This window comes from Hypanus sabinus, chromosome 16 (assembly GCF_030144855.1).
Source record: "Hypanus sabinus isolate sHypSab1 chromosome 16, sHypSab1.hap1, whole genome shotgun sequence".
In the NCBI taxonomy this organism is placed as follows: Eukaryota; Metazoa; Chordata; class Chondrichthyes; order Myliobatiformes; family Dasyatidae; genus Hypanus; species Hypanus sabinus.
The window spans coordinates 51,890,201-51,912,181 of NC_082721.1; the positions used below are offsets into that span (position 1 = coordinate 51,890,201).

Consider the following 21,981-nt stretch of genomic DNA (forward strand, 5'->3'; position numbering starts at 1 on the left):
TTAAGTGACAAGATTCATGGATTTAAAAGGAAACTGAACCTTTGGAAAAATCATTATGCAAAAGGAAATCTTGAAATGCTTCCACTGTTGCATGGGCTTGAGAGTGAGCAAGGATATCAGAAAGTCTAGAGTCCTATTGAAAACCACCTGGAAGAACTGCAGAACCAAATTGAACAGTATTTTTCCTCCCCTGTATCACATTTGTATATGACTGGGTGAGGGACCCTTTCTCTAAATCTTCTGCTCAGCCTGAGAACTTGACTTAGAGAGAAGAGGAAGAACTTTGTGAGCCACACTCTGATCATGCACTCACAATGAGATTTACTGACCCACCCCTGGACAAGTTCTAGATTTCTGTGAAAGATGAGTACCCTGCCATTCATAGGAAAGCAATGAACATTTTGCTGCAGTTTTCAACTTCTTACATGTGTGAGCAAGTTTTTTCTTGTTTAACAAGCATCAAGTGCAAGAGTAGAAATTGACTTATTTCTGTTGAAGGTGAAATCTGTGTGTGCTTATTTTGTTTGCCTTATTAGTTTTTAAAATTAATGAAAGGGAAGGAAGATTAATTTCAAGAAAGTTAAGCTCTTAACTACCTTTTTTTCAAGAAAGGTTAGCTAAAAATTCATTCTCTACTCAAAAGAGCATCGACAATTATTTTTGGATGATTACATCTACAATTTACTGATTGTGCTTCGGGCAGGTGGAGCTCATCAGCCTTAGAAGGCAGCCCACCTAGGAGAAGGAAAACTCTGATTTTAAATTTCTACTGCCTTGCTGCCATACCCGTCCACGGGAAAGACTTTAAGAGTAAACCCTGAAGAAGAAATCTGGAGCTGGAGTCCCTAAGGCAGTTTGATGTTATTTACAACTTCACTCTGGCAACCTCTGCGACAACACTGGTGCCAATCTGTATTGGCATTTTCCCTTGCCTTGGACTACATCAGTGATGTGGAGAGGGGGACCCGCTACACGGGCAACAGCCGATTCTTCAATCTTCCCACCCAGTCCTGCGCCCTGGAAAGGACACAGTCCACTAGAGGCGCAAACCCATGATCCTCCAGGATTGATGGCTGACTACTACTACTGACCATGCTAACATACTGTGAACTATAGAACATAGAATAGTACAACCCATTACAGGCCCTTCGGCTCACAATGTTGTGCCGACCCTCAAACCGTGCCTCCCATATAACCCCCCACCTTAAATTCCTCCATATACCTGTCTAGTAGTCTCTTAAACTTCACTAGTGTGTCTGCCTCCACCACTAATTCAGGCAGTGCATTCCACACACCAACCACTCTCTGAGTGAAAAACCTTCCTCTAATAACCCCCTTGAACTTCCCTCCCCTTAACTTAAAGCCATGTCCTCTTGTACTGAGCAGTGGTGCCCTGGGGAAGAGGCGCTGGCTGTCCACTCTGTCTATTCCTCTTAATATCTTGTACACCTCTATCATGTCTCCTCTCATCCTCCTTCTCTCCAAAGAGTAAAGCCCTAGCTCCCTTAATCTCTGATCATAATCCATACTCTCTAAACCAGGCAGCATCCTCGTAAATCTCCTCTGTACCCTTTCCAATGCTTCCACATCCTTCCTATAGTGAGGCGACCAGAACTGGACACAGTACTCCAAGTGTGGCCTAACTAGAGTTTTATAAAGCTGCATCATTACATCGCGTCTCTTAAACTCTATCCCTCGACTTATGAAAGCTAACACCCCATAAGCTTTCTTAACTACCCTATCTACCTGTGAGGCAACTTTCAGGGATCTGTGAACATGTACCCCCAGATCCCTCTGCTCCTCCACACTACCAAGTATCCTGCCATTTACTTTGTACTCTGCCTTGGAGTTTGTCCTTCCAAAGTGTACCACCTCTCACTTCTCAGGTTGAACTCCATCTGCCACTTCTCAGCCCACTTCTGCATCCTATCAATGTCTCTCTGTAATCTTCGACAATCCTCGACACTATCTACAACACCACTAACCTGCAAACTTGCCAACCCACCCTTCTAATCCCACATCCAGGTCATTAATAAAAATCACAAGTAGAGGTCCCAGAACAGATCCTTGTGGGACACCACTAGACACAACCCTCCAATCTGAATGTACTCCCTCCACCATGACCCTCTGCCTTCTGCAGGCAAGCCAATTCTGAATCCACTTGGCCAAACTTCACTGGATCCCATGCCTTCTGACTTTCTGAATAAGCCTACCGTGTCGAACCTGTCAAATGCCTTACTAAAATCCATGTAGATCACATCCACTGCACTACCCTCATCTATATGCCTGGTCACCTCCTCAAAGAACTTTATCAGGCTTGTTAGTCACAATCTGCCCTTCACAAAGACATGCTGACTGTCCCTGATCAGACCATGATTCTCTATACGCCCATAGATCCTATCTCTAAGAATATTTTCCAACAGCTTTCCCACCATAGACGTAAGGCTCACTGGTCTATAATTACCTGGACTATCCTTACTACCTTTTTTGAACAAGGGGACAACATTCGCCTCCCTCCAGTTCTCCGGTACCATTCCCATGAACAACGAGGACATAAAGATCCTAGCCAGAGGTTCAGCAATCTCTTCCCTTGCCGCGTGGAGCAGCCTGGGGAATATTCCATCAGGCCCCGGGGACTTATCCGTCCTAACGTATTTTAACAACTCCAACACCTCTCCTCCCTTAATATCAACATGATCTAGGAATCAACCTCACTCATATTGTCCTCCCCATCATCAAGTTCCCTCTCAGTGGTGAATACCGAAGAGAAGTATTCATTGAGGACCTTGCTTACTTCCACAGCCTCCAGGCACATCTTCCCACTTTTATCTCTAATCGGTCCTACCTTTACTCCTGTCATCCTTTTGTTCTTCACATAATTGAAGAATGCCTTGGGGTTTTCCTTTACCCTACTCGCCAAGGCCTTCTCATGCCCCCTTCTTGCTCTTCTCAGCCCCTTCTTAAGCTCCTTTCTTGCTACCCTATATTCCTCAACAGACCCATCTGATCCTTGCTTCCTTAAGCCTCATGTATGCTGGCTTCTTCCACCTGACTAAATTTTCCACTTCACTTGTCACCCATGGTTCCTTCACCCTAACATTCTTTATCTTTCTCACCGGGACAAATTTATTCCTAACATCCTGCAAGAGATCCTTAAACATCGACCACATGTCCATAGTACATTTCCCTGCAAAAGCATCATCCCAATTCACACCCGCAAGTTCTAGCCTTATAGCCTCATAATTTGCCCCTCCCCAATTAAAAATTTTCCTGTCCTCTCTGATTCTATCCTTTTCCATGATAATGCTAAAGGTCAGGGAGCGGTGATCACTGTCCCCCAGATGCTCACCCACTGACAGATCTGTGACATGACCCGGTTCGTTACCTAATACTAGATCTAGTATGGCATTCCCCCTAGTCGGCCTGTCAACATACTGTGACAGGAATCCATCCTGGACGCACTTAACAAACTCTGCCCCATCTAAACCCTTGGAACTAATCAAGTGCTAATCAATATTAGGGAAGTTAAAGTCACCCATGATATCAACCCTGTTATTTTTGCGCCTTTCCAAAATCTGCCTCCCAATCTGCTCCTCGGTATCTCTGCTGCTACCAGGGGGCCTATAGAATACCCCCAGTAGAGTAACTGCTCCCTTTCTGTTCCTGACTTCCACCCATACTGACTCAAAAGAGGATCCTGCTACATTACCCACCTTTTCTGCAGCTGTAATAGTATCCCTGACCAGTAATGCCACCCCTCCTCCCCTTTTCCCCCCTCTCTATCCCTTTTAAAGCACTAAAATCCAGGAATAGGAGTATCCAGGAATGTTAGTAGAGAGCTAGTAACCTGTAAAATGGCAACCTTTGTAAACTATAGACATAATTTTTATGCAGAGGTTCCCTAAGACCTGAAAATTATTTCAAGGGTTCTTCCAGGGCAAAAAAGGTTGAGGAAGGCTGATTTAGTGAACTCTCTCTACAATGAATTTTCTGTCCCATGGGTGCAATTCCTAATAGCACTCTAAATTGGGGCATATTGTTTCCAGTGATGGAAGTGCCACGGTTTCAAATGTGATTCACATGCCAGGCTGTACTAGGACAGCCCTGTGTTAGTAGAGAGCTAGTAACTTGTAAAATGGCAACCTTTGTAAAATTGCATACCACCACATGAAATGCCGGAGAATGAGATTGGTGGGTACGTTCTGATGGGAGCAGATTTTGTTGGGAATAGATATAAACCCATTGGCAAACAGCCACCTGTGATGCAAAGGTTTGTTTAAACTCATCTCATGGGACTGTAAACACCAGCACTCTTCTTTCAAATTTACTGCATGATTTGCTGCAAGAAGTCAAAACTCATCCTACAAAGCTCCTCAAAATTTCTGTACAACTGCAAGTTTTCTTGGGCTTGGCTTAACACTTCCAATGTATAAACCAATTGAAGAGCAGACACCCTGATTGGGATGATTCATTTGTCTGCATTCACCTTCCTAAGTTTCATCTGTTTCTTTCTGAAGCTGTTTCAGATTGGTTTTTGTATCAGCAAAATGAGTCACACAGTAGAGATCCCCCTTATGTTTCACATTCTGGCATCAAGTTTTATTGTAAACTTTGATCTCCACCAATATTGACTTGATTTCGTGATAAACTCAAGTCTTTCTGGATCTGGGCATTTCTTCAGAGGCACTGTGATATCTGAGTCATGGTTACAAAGCACAGAAAGGGACCCCATAACTCATCATCCATACCAACCATTGCCACTTCAAATCATTGTTTCCTCTTACATCCCCATCAACTGCTTGGATTCTCATCCCATTCATCCACACATGGGGCAAGTAACATAGCCACAAACCTTTGGATTAGCATATCCTGGCACATGGGAAGAGATCAGAGTGCCTGGGCATATCAACAGAGATTACAATGGACTACACACCTTCAATAATTTGAGTGATTATATGCTCACACCCCCACTTCCCTTAAGATCAATTGTTATACCACAGGGGGTGCAGACTTGCTAACAGGGTGGGAGGGAGAGCGGTGAGAAGGAGTGACTTAGCGGCGGGGTAGATGATTAGTTTCAGAAGGGGATCAAGAAATATCAACAAAATCAACAAAAAAAAAACACAAAACTTTCAAAGCATCCAGCTATTTCAGCAGAATTCTGCTGTTTATTGGAGGTAGTTCTCTGCCTGGGTAATGCAGGGGCTAGATCACCGAGGGTTTAAGAAGTAGATGAGTAGTAGAAAAATTACCAAATTAGGTATGGAGAACTGGCACAGGAGTTGAAGCCTGAGGCAGATGAGCCATTAGCAGGGAGAACTGGTGTGAAGGGCCTGGTCCATTTCTGTAACTATTTTCTTCTTGCTTAACATGTTGCTTTCATTGCATAAGATTTTTGTTTTTTCTCACTCATGTGAAGTGGATGTCTCCTTACCTCATATCCTCTGAACCTCAGAGGCAGTTAAGAGTCGGATTCAAGAGCAGATTTCCTTCTATTAATTACATTAATTAAATAGATTGAATTTCTACCCCAGCAGTTGAATAGTTTCTCATTCACCATTGCTAAATTTTTCAAAAATCCATAATTAATAACTTGAATTTAAATTCCAGTTCAAGTTTCCAGATTAATTTTTATGTGCCTTGACAGGGTAGATATAGATTTTATATTTTTCTAGCTGGGGGTACCTGGAACAGTCCTTCATGATAGAGATGAGGAAAAATTTCTTCACCCAGTACACCTTTGGAATTATTTTGCCATTGAGGCTGTGGACATGCAGTGAATGTTCAGTCACCAAGTATATTCAAGATAAGAATGGATAGATTTTTACTACTCTTTTTACCTTATAAATTTGGCAGCTAGGCCCACATCTTAATCATAGTGCTATTATTCCATCTGACTGAAACAACCACAGCTCTTCAAAATTTCTTAGAATAACTCCTGCATGTCATTGAACACATAGTTCTATTCTTTCCCACAGTAGCACATACAAAATATTGGAGGAACTTTGGAATATTTCAACTTTGCAATATTGGAATATTGCAGATCAGGCAACATATATGGAAAGGAATAGAAGTTGCATTTTGGGCAGAGACCATTCATCAGGACTGGAAAGAAAAGGAGGGGGAGGTAAGAAAATGGAGGGAGGGGTAGGAGTACAAGCTAGAAAGTGATAAGTAAAACTTGATGGGTAGAGGGATGAAGTGAGAAGCTGGGAGGTGATACATGGTAAAGGTAAATGGCTGAAGAAAGAATTTGATAGGAGAGGACAGTAGACCATGTCAATGTCAGAAAGGGAAGACGGAGGAGCACCAGAAGGAAGTGATAAGCAAGCGAGGAGTAAAGAAGAGGTAAGAGAGAATTAAAATAGGGAATGTAAGAAAAGGGAAAGAGGAGGATGACAAATTACTGCGTTAAAGAAATTGAGGCTATCCAGATGGACAGTAGAGGAGACTGTGGACCAACATGTGCGAATGAAAATGGAGATTGGAATTAAAATGGTTGGCATTTAACCAAGAAATCCTGCTTGTTGCAGATGGAGCGAAGGTGCTCATCAAAGTGGGCCCCAGTCCAAGTCTGGGTTCATCAATGGAGAAGAGGCTGCATCAAGAATACTGGATACAGCAGACAACCCCAACAGATTTGCAGGTGAAATACTTCCACACCCAGAAGGATGGTTTGAGGCCCTGAGTAGATTTGAGGGAGGAGATGAATAGGCAGGTATAGCACTTCTGCTTGCAGGGATAAGTGCCAGAAGGAAGATTAGTGGCGAAGGATGAATGGACAAGAGAATCATGGAGAGACTGTTGCAACTCTTTCGTAATTTAAACCACGCTTTGTTTCAAGCCATTTTCCTTTGGAAGCCTACCATCTATCAGATATTTTGGGAAGGTTTCTTTATATAACTCAAATAGTAAATAAATTGCATTCCGTGTCCTGTTTCAGCTGCAGGTTGACTGCTGTCAATTTGCTAATCTGGATGAAGGTGTAGATTTAATTTCACCGGAATGAAACTCAAATAACTTGAATTTAGATTCCTGTTCTTTACATTCAGTCAGTGCATGCAGGTAGAATCCCAACCTCTATAAGTGATTATGGATGTTATTTTTTTCTGTTCTCCCCTTTGCTTTTCTTTTGGCCATTTTTGACTTCCATTAGCAGAGCTCTCCCACTCATAGAGCTTTCCTCAATCTACAGCATGATGCAGTGCAGTTTTTCCCATTCTGTGAACTCATGATTGCCTACGGCTCTACCTTTCATTCTAGACTTTAATTCTTGTATCATTTTTTGTTAAACTGCATCATCCAACTTCCTTTCCCAGGGGATAAGTTTTCATCTGTTTATTTGTGGTTTTGTGTTCTGGCTCTTATTACAGACTGTTATCATTACAGACTTTCTCATCAACACTTGCTGGATGTTTGGGTTACCTGAGTCCAACAGAATTAGCCAAAATGCATTTCATCAGTTTTCTTGTACACATTTGATGTCATTCTAAGCCTTTTAAAGGAAATATCAACATTTTTACTTAGACTTTAGAACTTACATCTGTGAATCTGGCAATTTGATTTGTTATAGCTCGGTGCTGACATTTTCAAAGATCTTGTTAGGATTTTTCCTTCTGAATTCCCTGCTGTTCAAAATATCCTTTTCCCTGTCACCCATAAAGGATGGAGCTGACCTTCTCTCCGCTTGTACCTTCCACAAATCCTTGAATTTTCTGAATGCCTCAATGACACCAGCCTGCCTGAAAGCATGAATTGTATAGTCATTGTAGACACCTTGCTTTCACTCTGTACTCATTATTTATTTTTGAAATTTTCAAATTCAACATTCACGGTATTCAAGTGGCAAGGAATTTTACCAGATAGACAACTGTCACCATATCTGGTTCTTGGAGCCATTTCTAAATTAAACCAGAACTCAGAACTGAAGCTAACATTTGATTTATTTCCAGTTTACAGACCATGCATAGCTGAACAATACAATGTATAATTTCTATGCAGTGAGTAATGTGATCCCAGTAGTACAATAATTATATACTTTCACCCATAACAATATGGATTCTTATTCATTCCTGCAGTTACACAAAACTCTAGCCTCATGCTGGTGAATTGTCTCCACTAGTTTAGTCTCACATATGTACTTTAGCCCAGCATTTTTCTATCTCAATGGATTACTGGGAGGATATGGAGTTTAAACGTAGTTGGAGAATGTATGGGGGAGCTTGGTGTGAACAGATTCTGGATCACCATCTTATACAACCCCTCAATGTTGAGTACATGATTACATGTTCTGTGGGTTCTGAGAAGGGCTGATGAGGTTACAGGCACCACAATAGTTGAGGCAGGAAGTATTTAATGAGGTATTGAGGAGGACTGGGTTTCATACACAACTTCTGCTATTTTTCTTGATTTCCTGCATCAACAATATGATCTGTCATTGGAATGAGCTGAGTGTAATTAGAGGGTCTGCAGAGAACAGTGAACAGGTGGCCTAGGAGAGGAATGTTGGTTCACTTCATCTATAAGATCTTGCAGACATGGTGTTGGTGATACCTCGTATATCTTGAGGTGCTTGCTATGGTAGTCCAAGTCTCTCAACCATGTAATCATCACTACCTGGTGAATCATGAGTTTTTGTGCTAAGTTTGTCTTTTTCTGCCAATACCTTTTCTCCAAGAACTGAAGGCTGCAGTTGTGCACTGGAAGCAGAGATGAACTTTATCACTGATGTCTGCCTTCAGTAAGATCTGGTAATCAAGATTTGAAAGTAATCATACTTTGTAGGGCCTTTGTTGTTAGCCTTTATTGACAGAGGCTGGTTCTGAGGAAGCTTCATATGAGTAAATACCTTGAGTGAGCTGTAACTGGTCTAATGACCAGTCTCCAAAAGTCAACCTTGGCACTGCTGTCAAAGTCAAGGAAATTTAACAATTTCACATTCATTCTACAGATCAGCTCCAGTTCAGAAGGAAGTTTGCTGGTGGTGAGATGGAACCCTGCAGCAAGGAAGTTTAATAAATGTTGAGGGTGATGACACACCTTGGCCAACACCAGTCAGATCTGAGATTTGACCTGTGGATTGTTTGGTAGAATTGTGGCTTACCTCAAAGGTAACAGTAAAATGCATAATTGAACCAGATTTCTGAGGACAGCCAAACTTAGGAAGCATTCTTCACAGCTCCTTTCAGTTGACAGATGAAGACTTTAGTGGGGTCAGAGTTGGCTGGTAAGGTGACTGCTATCATTCCTTGCATATGTTCCTGGTGTTGTCACATGGTGATCATTCCTATTGGGCCTTTATCACCCAGTTGTACTTGCATACACAGACATGAAGTGCCTTGAGAGGCTGGTGAAACATTACCAGCTCCTGCCTGAGAGGCGACTTGGATCCACTCCAACTTACCTATCAAAGCAACTGGTCTACAGCAGATGTCATCTTATTGGCTCTTAACTCAACCCTGGAACATCTAGACAGCAAAGATGCATACATTTAGGATGCTCTTTATCGATTACAGCTCAGCATTTAATATCATCATCCCCACAAAACTAATCAATCTCCAAGACCTTGGCCTAAATACCTCCTGTGTAATTGGATCAAGAGACCCCAGTCAGTTTGAGACTGATAACAACATCTCCTCCATGATCTCCATCAGCACAGGTACACCACAGGACTTAGCCCCCCTGCTCTACTCACTGTAGACTGTGACTGTGGGGCTAAGAACAGCTCCAAACCACCACAGTTTTGGGTCAAATCAAAGGTGGTGATGATCAGCATACAGGAGGGAGATTCAAAATTTGGCTGAGTGGTGTCATAACAATAACCTCTCTCTCAATGTTAGCAAGACCAAGGGATTGAATTTAGACTTCCAGAGAGGGAAACCAGAGGTCCACAACCCAGTCCTTAATGGAGGATTAGAGGTGGAGAGGGTTAGCAACTTTAAATTCCTGCGAGTTACTATTTCTCCTGGACCCAACATGTAAGTGCAATTGCAAAGAAAGCACAGAAGCGCCTCTACTTCCTTAAGAGTCTGCGGTTATCCAGCACGACATCTAAAACCTTGACAAACTTCTATAGCTGTGTAGTGGAGAGTGTATTGCCTGGCTGCATCACGGCTTGGTATGGAAACACCAATGACTTTGAATGGAAAATCCTACAAAAGGTAGTGGATTTGTTCCAGTACATCATGGGTAAAGCCCTCCCAACCATTGAGCACATCTACATGAAACGTTGTAGTAGGAAAGCAGCATCATCAGAGATCCCCACCACCCATCCTCTTTTCTCGCTGCTGCCATCAAGTAGAAGGTACAGGTGCCTCAAGACTCACACCACCGGGTTCAAGAACAGTTAATACCCTCAACCATTAGGCTGTTGAACAAAGGGGATAACTACACTCACTCACATCGAGATGTTCCCACAACCAGTGATCTCACTTTAAGGACTCTTTTATCCTGTTATCTCAGGTTCTCATTATTATTGCTACTTATTTATATTTGCAGCTGCCGTTTGTTGTCTTCTGCATTCTAGATGATTTTTCATTGATCCTGTTATAGTCACTATTCTATAGATTTGCTGAGTATGCCCACAGGAAAATGAATCTCTGGGTTGTATTTGCACTTTAATAATAAAATTTACTTTGAACTTTGGAAATTTGGGAGGCTCTTCCAGCAGCTTGGTAATGACTTCCCTGCAGCATACAGCTGAGAGACACTTCTATAAGGTCCACAATCAAGTGTCTCTTTTCCTGAAGAAGGTCGCAATTACAGCATCTGGTGTCTCTTCACAAATATGGGAGATGTTGCTGTAAATCAGTGTTAAGTACTTCTACTATTTTTGTAGAAAACTTCAGCAGGGCATATCATCTTGAGGCTATGCCTGTGGTACTTTCAAGATGACACATAGTATGGCTTTTTCACCCTTTTATTGGTCTGAAGGTGGTGAGTCTGAATTTAATATTGCACTGTGAAATGGAGCCAAGACAGAGTCTCAGTTGAGAAGCCTTTGAAGTAATCCTTCCAATGGGTGCTAACTGCCTTCCTGTCCTCTATAATTTTTCTGTTGTTAGCTCTCAGAGTGGTAGGCCAGAGGATGTTTGAACTATAAGTGGTCTTGATGTGCTAAAGAATCGACTTGCATCATGACATACAGCCAGTTGCTGGATCTCCCACGATTTCTCCACCAACCACTTGTTCTTTAGATCACGTGTTTTTTGTTGGACCTCAGCCTTCAAGTGCCTGTAAAGCTGCTTTTTTCCAATAGAAGTGTGATCAAGTTTCCATTCTAAGAAGGCCTTACGTTTCCGACTAATTAGCTCCTGGATCTCATGGTCGTTCTCATCAAACCACTCCTGGTGTTTTCTGGTAGAGAAGTCAAGAGCAGTAGCAGAGTATTAGGGAGCTTGGTGTAACAGGGTCTGTATATGTAGAGAGTAATGAATCCTATCTAAAAACAAATGCAAAGAAGAGTTTGACTACTTCAAACTGGACTAGTACGATCAGGATTGACCTGAAAGCTTAAGAGAGAACTCTGAGATACAGAACATGAAGAGAAAAGCTAGAATGGGTCATATCTAGGACAATTAGGACAAGGACAGAAAGGATAAGCAAAATGACTGAAATCTCCTGGGAAGTGAAAAGTGTGCTGTCTTTCTCCAATGTTCTGCTTGACCTATGATGACATGTATAACAATCAGAAATATTTCAGGAATGCCGATATTAGCAGCTGCAGAAGATGTTATTACATCTCTGCAAGCAAACCTAGTCCTTATTGGGGATCAGGAGAACATAGGAAGTCAAATTATCTTGTTTACCATTTATATTGAGATTTATATTTATTTTTCTCTGAAAGTTGATATAGACATAGCATGATAGTGATAAGAGCTCTATTAATTCACAATAAAACTATGGAAAAGATCAGTCAAATAAAACACAAGGTAAAATACAACCTCCATTACCACTCTGGCACAAAACCTACTAATAGAATATTAACATCAAATGACAGATGGAAAGGTTAAATCGGCTAACAATTGTGCTTTCGTTTATGAATGAAGTACATGGATAGATATTTTATCAAGTAAAATTCCACAAATACAATAGACAATTTTTTTTAATGTTGATAGTCCACATTCTCTGAAGTAATGCCAAGAGACTTTTTCTGCTACTTACTTCCGCTGTCCTCCTCTATGCATAGTGTAACTTGTTCCAGACTGGCCAGTCGTGTCCCGGTTATCACCTACAACAGCAGTACATTAGTGAGTAATCTTCATACTCAGGTTTCAATCAACATGGAAACACTTTATGAACATAAAAAAAATGAATCACAAAATAAATTTGAATTAAATGAGGTGGAGGCAAGAGGTTACAGAAATAAATCAACATTATGAGAAAGAACTGCATGTTAGAAGCTTTCCAGTCCATGGTAAGAACATGGAGTACCACAGCAGTAGTGAATGTACTAGAGAAAATTGAGACAGGAGATCTGAGTGGGGCTAAAACAAACGAGGTTCCACATATCCCAAAGAGACAAGTATACTTAGGACCTAAACAGGTGTCTGTAAATAGACACTCTATTTGAGGAAAATGAATGGAGTCAAAAGGAATTGAACAATATGTGAACATGTTCAGACAGGGTTCAGACAGGGGCTTTAAATGTTTGGACATCTGAACCACCAATAAAAAAGGAAAAGAACCCAAGATTTCCTTGTAGTGGATTAAGATATAAAGGGACAGGATATAATGAAAATAAGGCACATAGGGTCAAGAAATGGAAACTGTTAGTGACAAAGGACTTCCAAAATATTGTTTATAGAGATATAAATGAGGACAGCTGAAAGAAGTTCATGCATGTAAAATTGCTGCATTTTACTTCTGTATATACTGGCATATACATTGAGATACCTGAATATACATCCAAATGAATAAAAAAAACTCCAAGTGGGATCAGTTCCAAAAAACCTTTCAATTTTGTGATGCATTCTAAATTGATTAACACTAGCTGCATTTATTTACAATTACAAGTAACTGCTATTCTACATTTTACATATATGAAGGTAGTAAGTAGTGAGGACTTGGAACACATACATATTATGAAGAAGAAGGTATCTGCAGCCTTGAAACTTATTAAGATGGGCAAAACCCCAAGACTTGACCAAGTGCACCCTTGGACTTTATGGGAGGCCAAGGAAGAAACCACAAAGCCCCTTGTAGAGCTATTTGCTTTGTCGTTAGTCACTGAAGTTCCAGACGACTGGAGGGTGACTAATGTTGTTAAGAAGACTAACAAGGATAGACCAGGGTACTACAGGCTGGTAACTTTAGTTGTCAAGAGTTACTGGAAGGAATTCTGAGGGACAACATTGACAATCACTTGGCTAGCCAAGGCCTAATCAGGAAGAATCAGTGTGTGCATGGGAGATCATGTCCAATGCATCTTTTGGAGGTTTTCAAAAAGGTAACTAGGGAGACAGATGAAGGTATGTCCATATGGATTTTAATAAGGTTATAGATAAGGTTCCATATTGGCAAGCTGATTTTGAAGATCAGGTTGCATGGGATTCAGGAGGAGCGAGCAAAGTGGATTCAGAATTGGCTCAATGATAGGAAACAGAGGGTGAAGGTTGAAGTTGATTCTTCAAGAAGAGTCCTGTGGCTCGTGGTGTGCCCCAGGGATCCATGTTGGGACCTCTGATGCTATTTGTTTTCTATGTAAATGATCTGGATGTGAATGTACTTGGCACAATTAGCAAGTTTGTTGATGTTACTAAATTAGACGGCCTTATTGATAATGAAGCAGTTAGAGTGAATTATATATAAAGAGATCATCTGTTTGGGAGATGGGCTGAGGAATACCAAATGGATTTCAACTTAAGTGTGAGGTGCTGCATTTTGGACATTCAAACCAGGGTAGGATTTATATAGTGAATGCAGGGCACTGACAAGGGACTTGGGAGTATAAAAGCACAGTTTGTTCTTAGGGACCACGCAGGTAGACAGGATGGTGAAGAAGGTTTTAATGGGTTGGTCTCTAGAAGTCAAGGCATCATCAGTCAAGTTTCTGAATAGGGACATCTTGGGTGACGCAGTAGCATAGTAGTTAGCATAACACTATTACAGCACCAGCAACACTGGTTCAATTCCAGCTCATGGAACATAGAAATCTACAGCATATTACAGGCCCTTCGGCCCACAAGGTTGAGCCAACCATGTAACCTACTCTAGAAACTGCCTAGAATTACCCTACCACATAGCCCTATATTCTTCTAAGCTCTATGTATCTATCTAAGAGTCTCTTAATCAAGTAACTTTCCTTTCTTTTCACATTTATGTTACATTCAATAGTAACCAGAAGCAGTAAATGTACCATCATATCTTTAACATGTACAAAGAAAGAGAAGCAGCAGAAGAAACCCTCAGAGATAGTCTGAAAATGCCATATAGACAGGATTAACCTTAGAGTTGTGGAGTGACAGACCTAAATGCCAAGCCACTATGTTAACCTGTACCCAATTAACTTACCTGCAGGTCCTTAGTGTGTGGAAGGAAATCAAGAGTACCGGGGAAACTCACAAGGTCACAGGAAGATGTGCAAATTTCACACAAACTACACTGGAAGATAATGACTACTGATAAACTCCATACAGACAATATTCAAGTCAGTACTACTGCTAAGTATGAGCAATAATTCTCCAGTGTTGCCTTTGAGGAATGAAATGGCCAGAAACAATTTCTTTCTTCACATTGTTCAGAAATACAAGACTGTTGTAGAGTTTCACCTTGCCAATGATTCCTTGACAGCATTCCATCATCCATGCTTTCCTGCCAGGAATGATCAGGAAATCTGTCCATTTTCCGACTACGATCACTGTTCCAACCTCGATTGAAACTGAAAGGAAAAATTCTTCAGTAAGCATTAAAATGTAGAGGGCAGAGGTTTAACGTATATCAGAAAAGCAAGAAAGACAGTTAATCATCAAATACAGTGCCCCTTTTGATGGAGTTTCATATACTCAAATCTGCTCATTCTGAGAATGAAAATTAAGCAGCAATATTTTCATTTGACAGAGACAAATCAGAATCAGGTTTAATATAACCAGCATATGTCATTTGTTAAGTGGCAGCAGTATAGATAATAACTGTAAATTGCTATATATATAATGTTAAATAAGTCGTGCAAAAAGAGAAAATAGTAGTGGGGTAGTGTTTATGGGTTCAATATCCATTCAGAAATCTGAAGGCAGAGGGCAAGAAGCTATTCCTCGAACGTGGTAACCAAGAAAAACATGAAGATGAAATATAGGCATGTACATGAAAAAGGTAATGTTAGGGAATTGAAACATTTTGCTACTGGGGCAGCACCAAGGACACACAGCCAGAGGGCATTATGAGCCAGAGTAAATTTATTGTGGTACAATACACTAATACTATAAAGAACAAGTGTTCTCACTGTAATCCAATGCCCCATCCATGGAAAAAATGATCATCCTACCCAATACACCCTTTTTTGTGAACTGATTACAGAATTGGTCAGGAAAAATCTCAGAAATAGCGACCATTACTCAACTTACTTTTGAAGGAAAAATAGTATTTCAAAAGGGTAGAAACTAGTTGATGTACAAAGAGTATTAGTGCAACAGCACATAGACACAAATATGGATAAATTCACCAATGAGAGGGACATTGAAATTTGTGAGGACAGTGTAAAATAGGCTGATATGCCAGTTGAGGTTAAGAAAGAGGATGTGCTGGAACCTTTGATAAACATTAGGATAGATAAGTGCATAAGACATAAGACTTAAGAGCAGAATTAGGCCAGCGAGTCTGCTCTGCCATTCCATCATGGCGGATCTCGAATCCCACTCACCCCATACACCTGCCTTCTTACCATTTTCTTTGATGTCTCTGGGGTCAGATGAGATATTCCCCAGGTTACTACAGAAAGCAAGGGAAAAGATTGATGAGCCTTTGAAGATGATCTTTGCATCCTCAGAGGCCACAAGAGTAGTACCAGATGACTGGAAAATAGCAAATGTTGTTCCTTTGTTCAAAAAAGGGAGTAGGGAGTAAAGAATTATAGACCAGCGTGTCTTCTTTTGCCTGTGGTGGGCAAATTGTTGAAGAAAAGACTTAGATACAAGATTTCTGAGCATTTGGAGAAATAGTTTGCTTTGTGAGCGGCAAATCATGCCTCATGAGCCAGATTGAATTATTTGAAGATATGACGAAGCACATTGATGAAGGTAGAGCAGTAGATGTGTTGTACATGGATTCTAGTAAGACATTTGATAAGGTTCCCCATGGTAGGCTCATTCAGTAAGTCAGGAGGCATGAGATCCAAGGAAATTTGGTTGTGTGGATTCAGAATTGGTTTGCCCACATAAGGCAGAGGGTAGATTCAGATGGGCCATATTCTGCCTGGAGGTTGCTGACCAATGTGTTCCACAGCAATCTTTTCTGGGATCCCTGTTCTTTGCAATTTTTACAAATGACTTGGATGAGGAAGTGGAAGGGCGTGTTAGTAAGTTTGCAGATGATATGAAGGTTAATGGTAGTGTGGATAGTATGGAAGGTACTGTAAGTTACAGTGGGATTCTGACATGCAGAGCTGGGCTGAGAAGCGGCAGATGGAGTTCAACCCACAGAAGTATGAAGTGTGAAATGATTCATTTTAAAGGACGAATTAGAACAGTTAATGGCAGGATTCTTAGCAGTGTGTAGCAGAGGGATTTTGGGGTCCACATCTATAGATCCCCGAAAGTTAATGTACAAGTTGATAGAGTTGTTAAGAAATTGTATAATGCGTTGGTCTTCACTAGTCAGGGGACTGCATTCAAGAGTCGTGAGGTGACGTTGCAACTCTATAAAACCACACTTCGAATATTGTGTCTGCCTCCTTTATAAAAAGGATGTGGAAGCTAGCAAGAGGATTCAGAGAAGATTCAGAAAGCTGCCTTGATTAGAGAACGTAATTTATGAGGATAGGTTGGGGAACCCTGAGCTTTTCCCTGGAGCAAAGGAGGATGAGAGGTGACTTGATAGAGGTGTGCAAGATGATGAGGCATAGTTGTCAACCAGAAACTTTTACCAGTGGGAGAAATGTCTAGTATGGGGGGGGCATAATTTTAAGAGATTAAAGATTAATTTTAAGAGATTAGATTTATTTTTCCCCCACTGGTGGGTGCATAGAATGCCCTGCCTGTGGTGGTGATAAAGATGCATTAGAGACATTTAATAAACTTTTAGATAGGCATAGGGATGATAGAAAAATTGATGGCTGTTTAGGAGGAAAGTGCAGGTTAAAAGGTTGGCACAACATTGTGTGCTGAAGGGCCTGTACTGTGCTTTAATATTCTGCATTTTATAGGGGTGCAAGTAATTAAGAAAGTGTGTGTACCTTAATACCAAGGTTGCTGGAGTAAAACTAGAAAGCCTTGCTGAGTCTGTATGAAGGTTAGGGAAAACCTTATTTGGGACATAGTTAAAGGATACATTGGACTTGGAATCAGAGCAGCTAGATACTTTGACCATTTCTTAGGATGAGATGTTGCCCAACAACTAAATACGATGAGGTCATACTGGAGTTCAGAAAATTGCAGCAGCTCTTCTTCTTCTTCTACAGCAGTTGGCACCCAGCTTAATAGTGCATTACTGCCACAAACGCAGCAGCTCAGTGAAATAAACAAGATTCTGTGACAGGGTGATAGGGTACATACTGTTTCTCCAGATGTTGAGAATAAAGCCACTGTTGGCCGGCTGACAAGTCCATGTGCACTTAACTTTAGGATATTAAAAGAGTTTTCGTTTTCTAAAGCTTCTTAGGGAATAGTTCCATTATTTTGGAAAACAGCAAATACTTTTTATTCAAGAAAGGCAGAAACCAGGAAATTACAGGACATTAGTTTAACATCTGCTATAGGAAAACTGTTGTAAGTTATTAAAAGTATTTAAAAATATTCAAGGCAATCAAGCAAAGTCAACTATAAAAGGGAAGTTAAACTTATTAATAACAGAATGGAAATAAAAACAAGAGGATGTAATAGGATTTCCAGAAAGCATTTGATAGACTCAGATAATTGAGATGTGCAGCACTTCTGCGCTCTTCAGCCCTCGTGACAATGCTAACCATTGTCCATCTAAGCTAATCCCACTTGATACAAGAAATCCATGTCCCTTTTATGCCTTGCTCAAATACTTTTCAAGATACTTCTTAAATACTGTTCCTTTTCCTGACTCCTCCACATCCTCTGACATCTCCTTTCAGATATGAACTACTCTATATGAAAAATTACCCCTCAGATTCCCTTTAAACCTCCTCCTCTCACCATAAACTGAAAACCTCTATTTCCCTCTCATAAGAAATAGATATTGACCATCTACCCAGCCAATGTCTTTGATAATGTTTACATACCTTTATTATGTAAATTTTCAGATCCCTTTGTTCCAGGCACAACAGGCCAAGCCTGTCCTATCTCTTCTAATAACTCAAGACCTTAATCCAGGCATTGTTCTTGTGAATTTTTCTGTATCCTCTCTAGCTTAATCACATACTTCCTGCAGTGTGGTGACCAGAAGTGCACATAACACACCAAGTGCAGCCAAACCAGTGTTTTGTACAATTGTACCAACTCTTCTATTCCATGCCTCAGCCAATGGAACAGGCATGCCATAAACATGAACCAACCAATTGTACCCCGTAGGTCTCTCTACTCAATAATACTTCTCAGGGGACTGTCATTCACAGTACATGTTCTACTCAGGTTTAACTCCTGAATTGCAACACTTCACACTTAAATTCCATTTACCATAACTTTTGCCAACTTCCGTAGTTATTGCCATGGAATCATGGAGTGCCACTATAGCACAGAAACAGCCCTTTGGCCACCCAGCCCATGCCAGCCTGATCTTTTATCTAATCCCATCTGCATGCATTGGACTAGAGCCATCCACACTCCTCTTATCCTTGTACTTATCCAAACTTCTCTTTAATCGAACATGAATCTACTATTACTGCTAGCAGCTCGTTCCACACTCAAACCACCCTCTGAGTGAGAAGCTCCCCCTCATATTTCCCTTAAACCTATGACCTCTAGTTCACATTTCACCCAACCTCAGGGGTTAAAGCCTGCATACATTCACCTGATCTATACCCCTCACAATTTTGTATACCACTCTAAGCTCTACCCCCCTACTTTACTGGACTCCAGCGAATAAGATCCTAAACTATTCCCCCATTCCCTATAACTCAGAGCCTCAAGTCCGAGCGACATTCTTGCTTGGTGAGTAGCCAGAAGTCTTGGTACATATTGGCACCAATGATATAGGTCAGAAATTGGAGGAGGTCCTGAAGAGAGAACTGAGGAAGCTAAATAGAAAGCTGAAAAACACAACCTCCAGCGTAGTAATCTTTGGATTGCTGCTTGTACCATGCACCAGTGAGAAGATTAGGATGATTTGGTAGATGAATGTGTGGCTAAGGAATTAGTGCAGGAGCAGGTTTCAGATTTCTGGATCATTGGGATGTCTTCTGGAGAAGGTATAACCTGTACAAAAGGGACAGGTTACATTTGAACCCGACAGGGACCAATACCCTAGCAGACAGGTGCTAGAGCTGTTTGAGAGGATTTAAACTAATTTGGCAGGGAAATGGGTAACTGAGTAATAGAGCTAAGGATGAGGCAGTTGGTATGTAAGTAGAGGCAGGGTGTAGTGAGACTGTCAGGAAGGACAGACAGATGTTAGGGCAAAATTGCAGTTGATGGGATAAGTTGCAGTGTAACAGGGGCACAAAATTGAAAAGGATGACAAATACAGGACTGAAGATGTTATATTTGAATGCTTGCAGTATATGGAATAATAGAGATTGGCAGGCATGACATTGTGAGCATCACTGAGTTATGGCTGAAAGAAAATTATAGTTGGGAGCTTAACATTCAAGGATACACATTGTATTTAAAGGACAGGCAGGTAGGCAGGGGATTGATGTGGCTCTGTTGGCAAAAAATGCAATCAAATCCTTAGAAAGAGGTGACATAGGATTAGCTGTAAAATCATTGTGGGTAGAGTTAAGGAACTGCAATGGTAAAAAAAAACCCTGATGGGAGTAATATAAAGGCCTCTGAACAGTGGGTTACAACTTACAAAGTGAAATAGAAAATGCACGTCAAATGGGCAATATTATGATAGTCATAGTGGATTTCAATATGCAGGTAGATTAGGACTATCAGGTTGGTGCTGATTTTGGATTCCAAGAGAAACAATTGTAGGATGCCTATGAGATGGCTTTTTAGAACATCTTGTGGTTGAGTCCACTAGGGGATCAGCTATTCTGTATTGAGTGTTGTGTAATAAATCAGATTTGATTAGGGTTAAGGTAGGAGGCAGTGATCATAATGTGATAGAATTTACGTGGAGGCACATGATAAAGTAAGTCATATTCGGCATGGATATTTTGAGGGAAAATCGTGCCTGACAAATCTATTGGAATTCTTTGAGGAAATAACAAGCAGGATAGACAGAAGGGAATTAGTTGATGTTGTCCACTTGGATTTTCAGAAGACCTTTGACAAAGTATGAGGTGGTTTTGCAAGGTAAGAGCCCATGGTATCACAAGAAAGACACTAGCAAGGTTAGAAAACTGGCTGACCGGCAGGAGGCAAAGAGTGGAAATAAAAGGAGCCTTTTCTGATTGGCTGCCTGTGACTAGAGATGTTCCGCAGGGGTCAGTGTTGAGACTACTTCTTTTTACATTGTGTCAATGATTTGGATGACGGAATTAATGGCTTTGCTGCCACGTTTGTGGGTAATACAAAGGTGAGTGGAAGGGCAGACAGTGTTGAGGAAGCAGGAAGGCTGCACAGGGTTTAGGCAGATTAGGACAATGGGCAAAGTGGCAATTGGAAAACCTTGTCGGAAAGTGTATGGTCATGCACTTTGGAGGAAGGAATAAAAGCACAGACTATTTTTTAAAAGGGGAGAAAATTGAAAAATTCAAGGTGCAAAGGGACTTGGCAGTCCTTGTGCTGGACTCCCTAAAGGCTAACTTGCCAGTTGAGTTGGTGATAAGGAAACATTCATTTTGTGAAGATTAGAATATAAAAATATGGATGTAATACTGAGCCTTTATAAGGCACTGGTGAGATCTCACATGGAGAAGTTTTGGGCCCCTTACTGAAGAGTGAATGTGCTGACATTGGAGAGAGTTCACAAAAGTGGCTCCGGGAATGATAGCCTTATAATATGAGGAATGTTTGACATCTCTAGGCCTTTACTCACTGGAATTGAAAAGAATGAGGAGGGATCTCATAACCTATTGAATGTTGAAAGGCCTAGATAGAGTGGATGTGGAAAAGATGTGTCCTATCGTAGGAGAGTTTAGGACCAGAGGGCACAACCACAGGACAGAGGAATGTCCATTTAGAATGGAGATGAGGAGGAATTTATTTAGCCGGAGGGTGGTGAATATGTCACAGGTGGCAGTGGGGGCCAGGTCATTGGGTGTATTTAAGGCGAAGGTTAATAGATTTTTGATAAGTCAGGGCATGAAAGGTTACAGGGAGAAGGCAGGAGAATGAGTTAAGAGGGAAATGGATCTGCCATGATCAAATAATGTAGAATTGATGGGTCAGATGGACTAATTCTGCTTCTATGTCTTATAGTCTTAAATTTTCTCTGCACTCTTTCAAGCATTGTTATCTTTCCTGTAGATAGGTGACTAGAAATGCACACAATGCTCCAAATTCAGCCTCACCAACATCTTACACAACTTCAACATAACGTCTCAACTCCTGTACTCGACGCCCTGACTTATGCAAGGTAAGAGCCCATGGTATCACAAGAGAGACACTAGCAAGGTTAGAAAACTGGCTGACCGGCAGGAGGCAAAGAGTGGAAATAAAAGGAGCCTTTTCTGATTGGCTGCCTGTGACTAGAGATGTTCCGCAGATGGCCAATGTGTTAAAAGCTCTCTTTACAACCCTTATCTACCTGTGA

The 21,981-nt window shown here is 41.1% G+C and overlaps 1 protein-coding gene across 12 annotated transcripts in view; it reads right to left on the minus strand.

Moving 5' to 3' along the window:
• LOC132406296 (scaffold attachment factor B2-like) overlaps positions 1–21,981 on the minus strand; it is an 89,607-nt gene that overhangs the window by 7,117 nt on the left and 60,509 nt on the right. For 6 of the 12 annotated variants that reach the window (XM_059991747.1, XM_059991746.1, XM_059991750.1 and 3 more), the window contains 3 exons: positions 14,769–14,878; positions 12,163–12,229; positions 7,926–11,355 (listed from right to left, as the gene is read on the minus strand). In XM_059991747.1, coding sequence (XP_059847730.1) covers positions 11,067–11,355; positions 12,163–12,229; positions 14,769–14,878 — 466 coding nt within the window. In that variant the 3' untranslated portion in view covers positions 7,926–11,066. Of the gene's footprint in view, positions 1–7,541; positions 7,743–7,925; positions 11,356–11,421; positions 11,441–12,162; positions 12,230–14,768; positions 14,879–21,981 lie in introns of those variants that run through there. The other 6 variants (XM_059991754.1, XM_059991748.1, XM_059991753.1 and 3 more) reach the window with 6 other exon arrangements.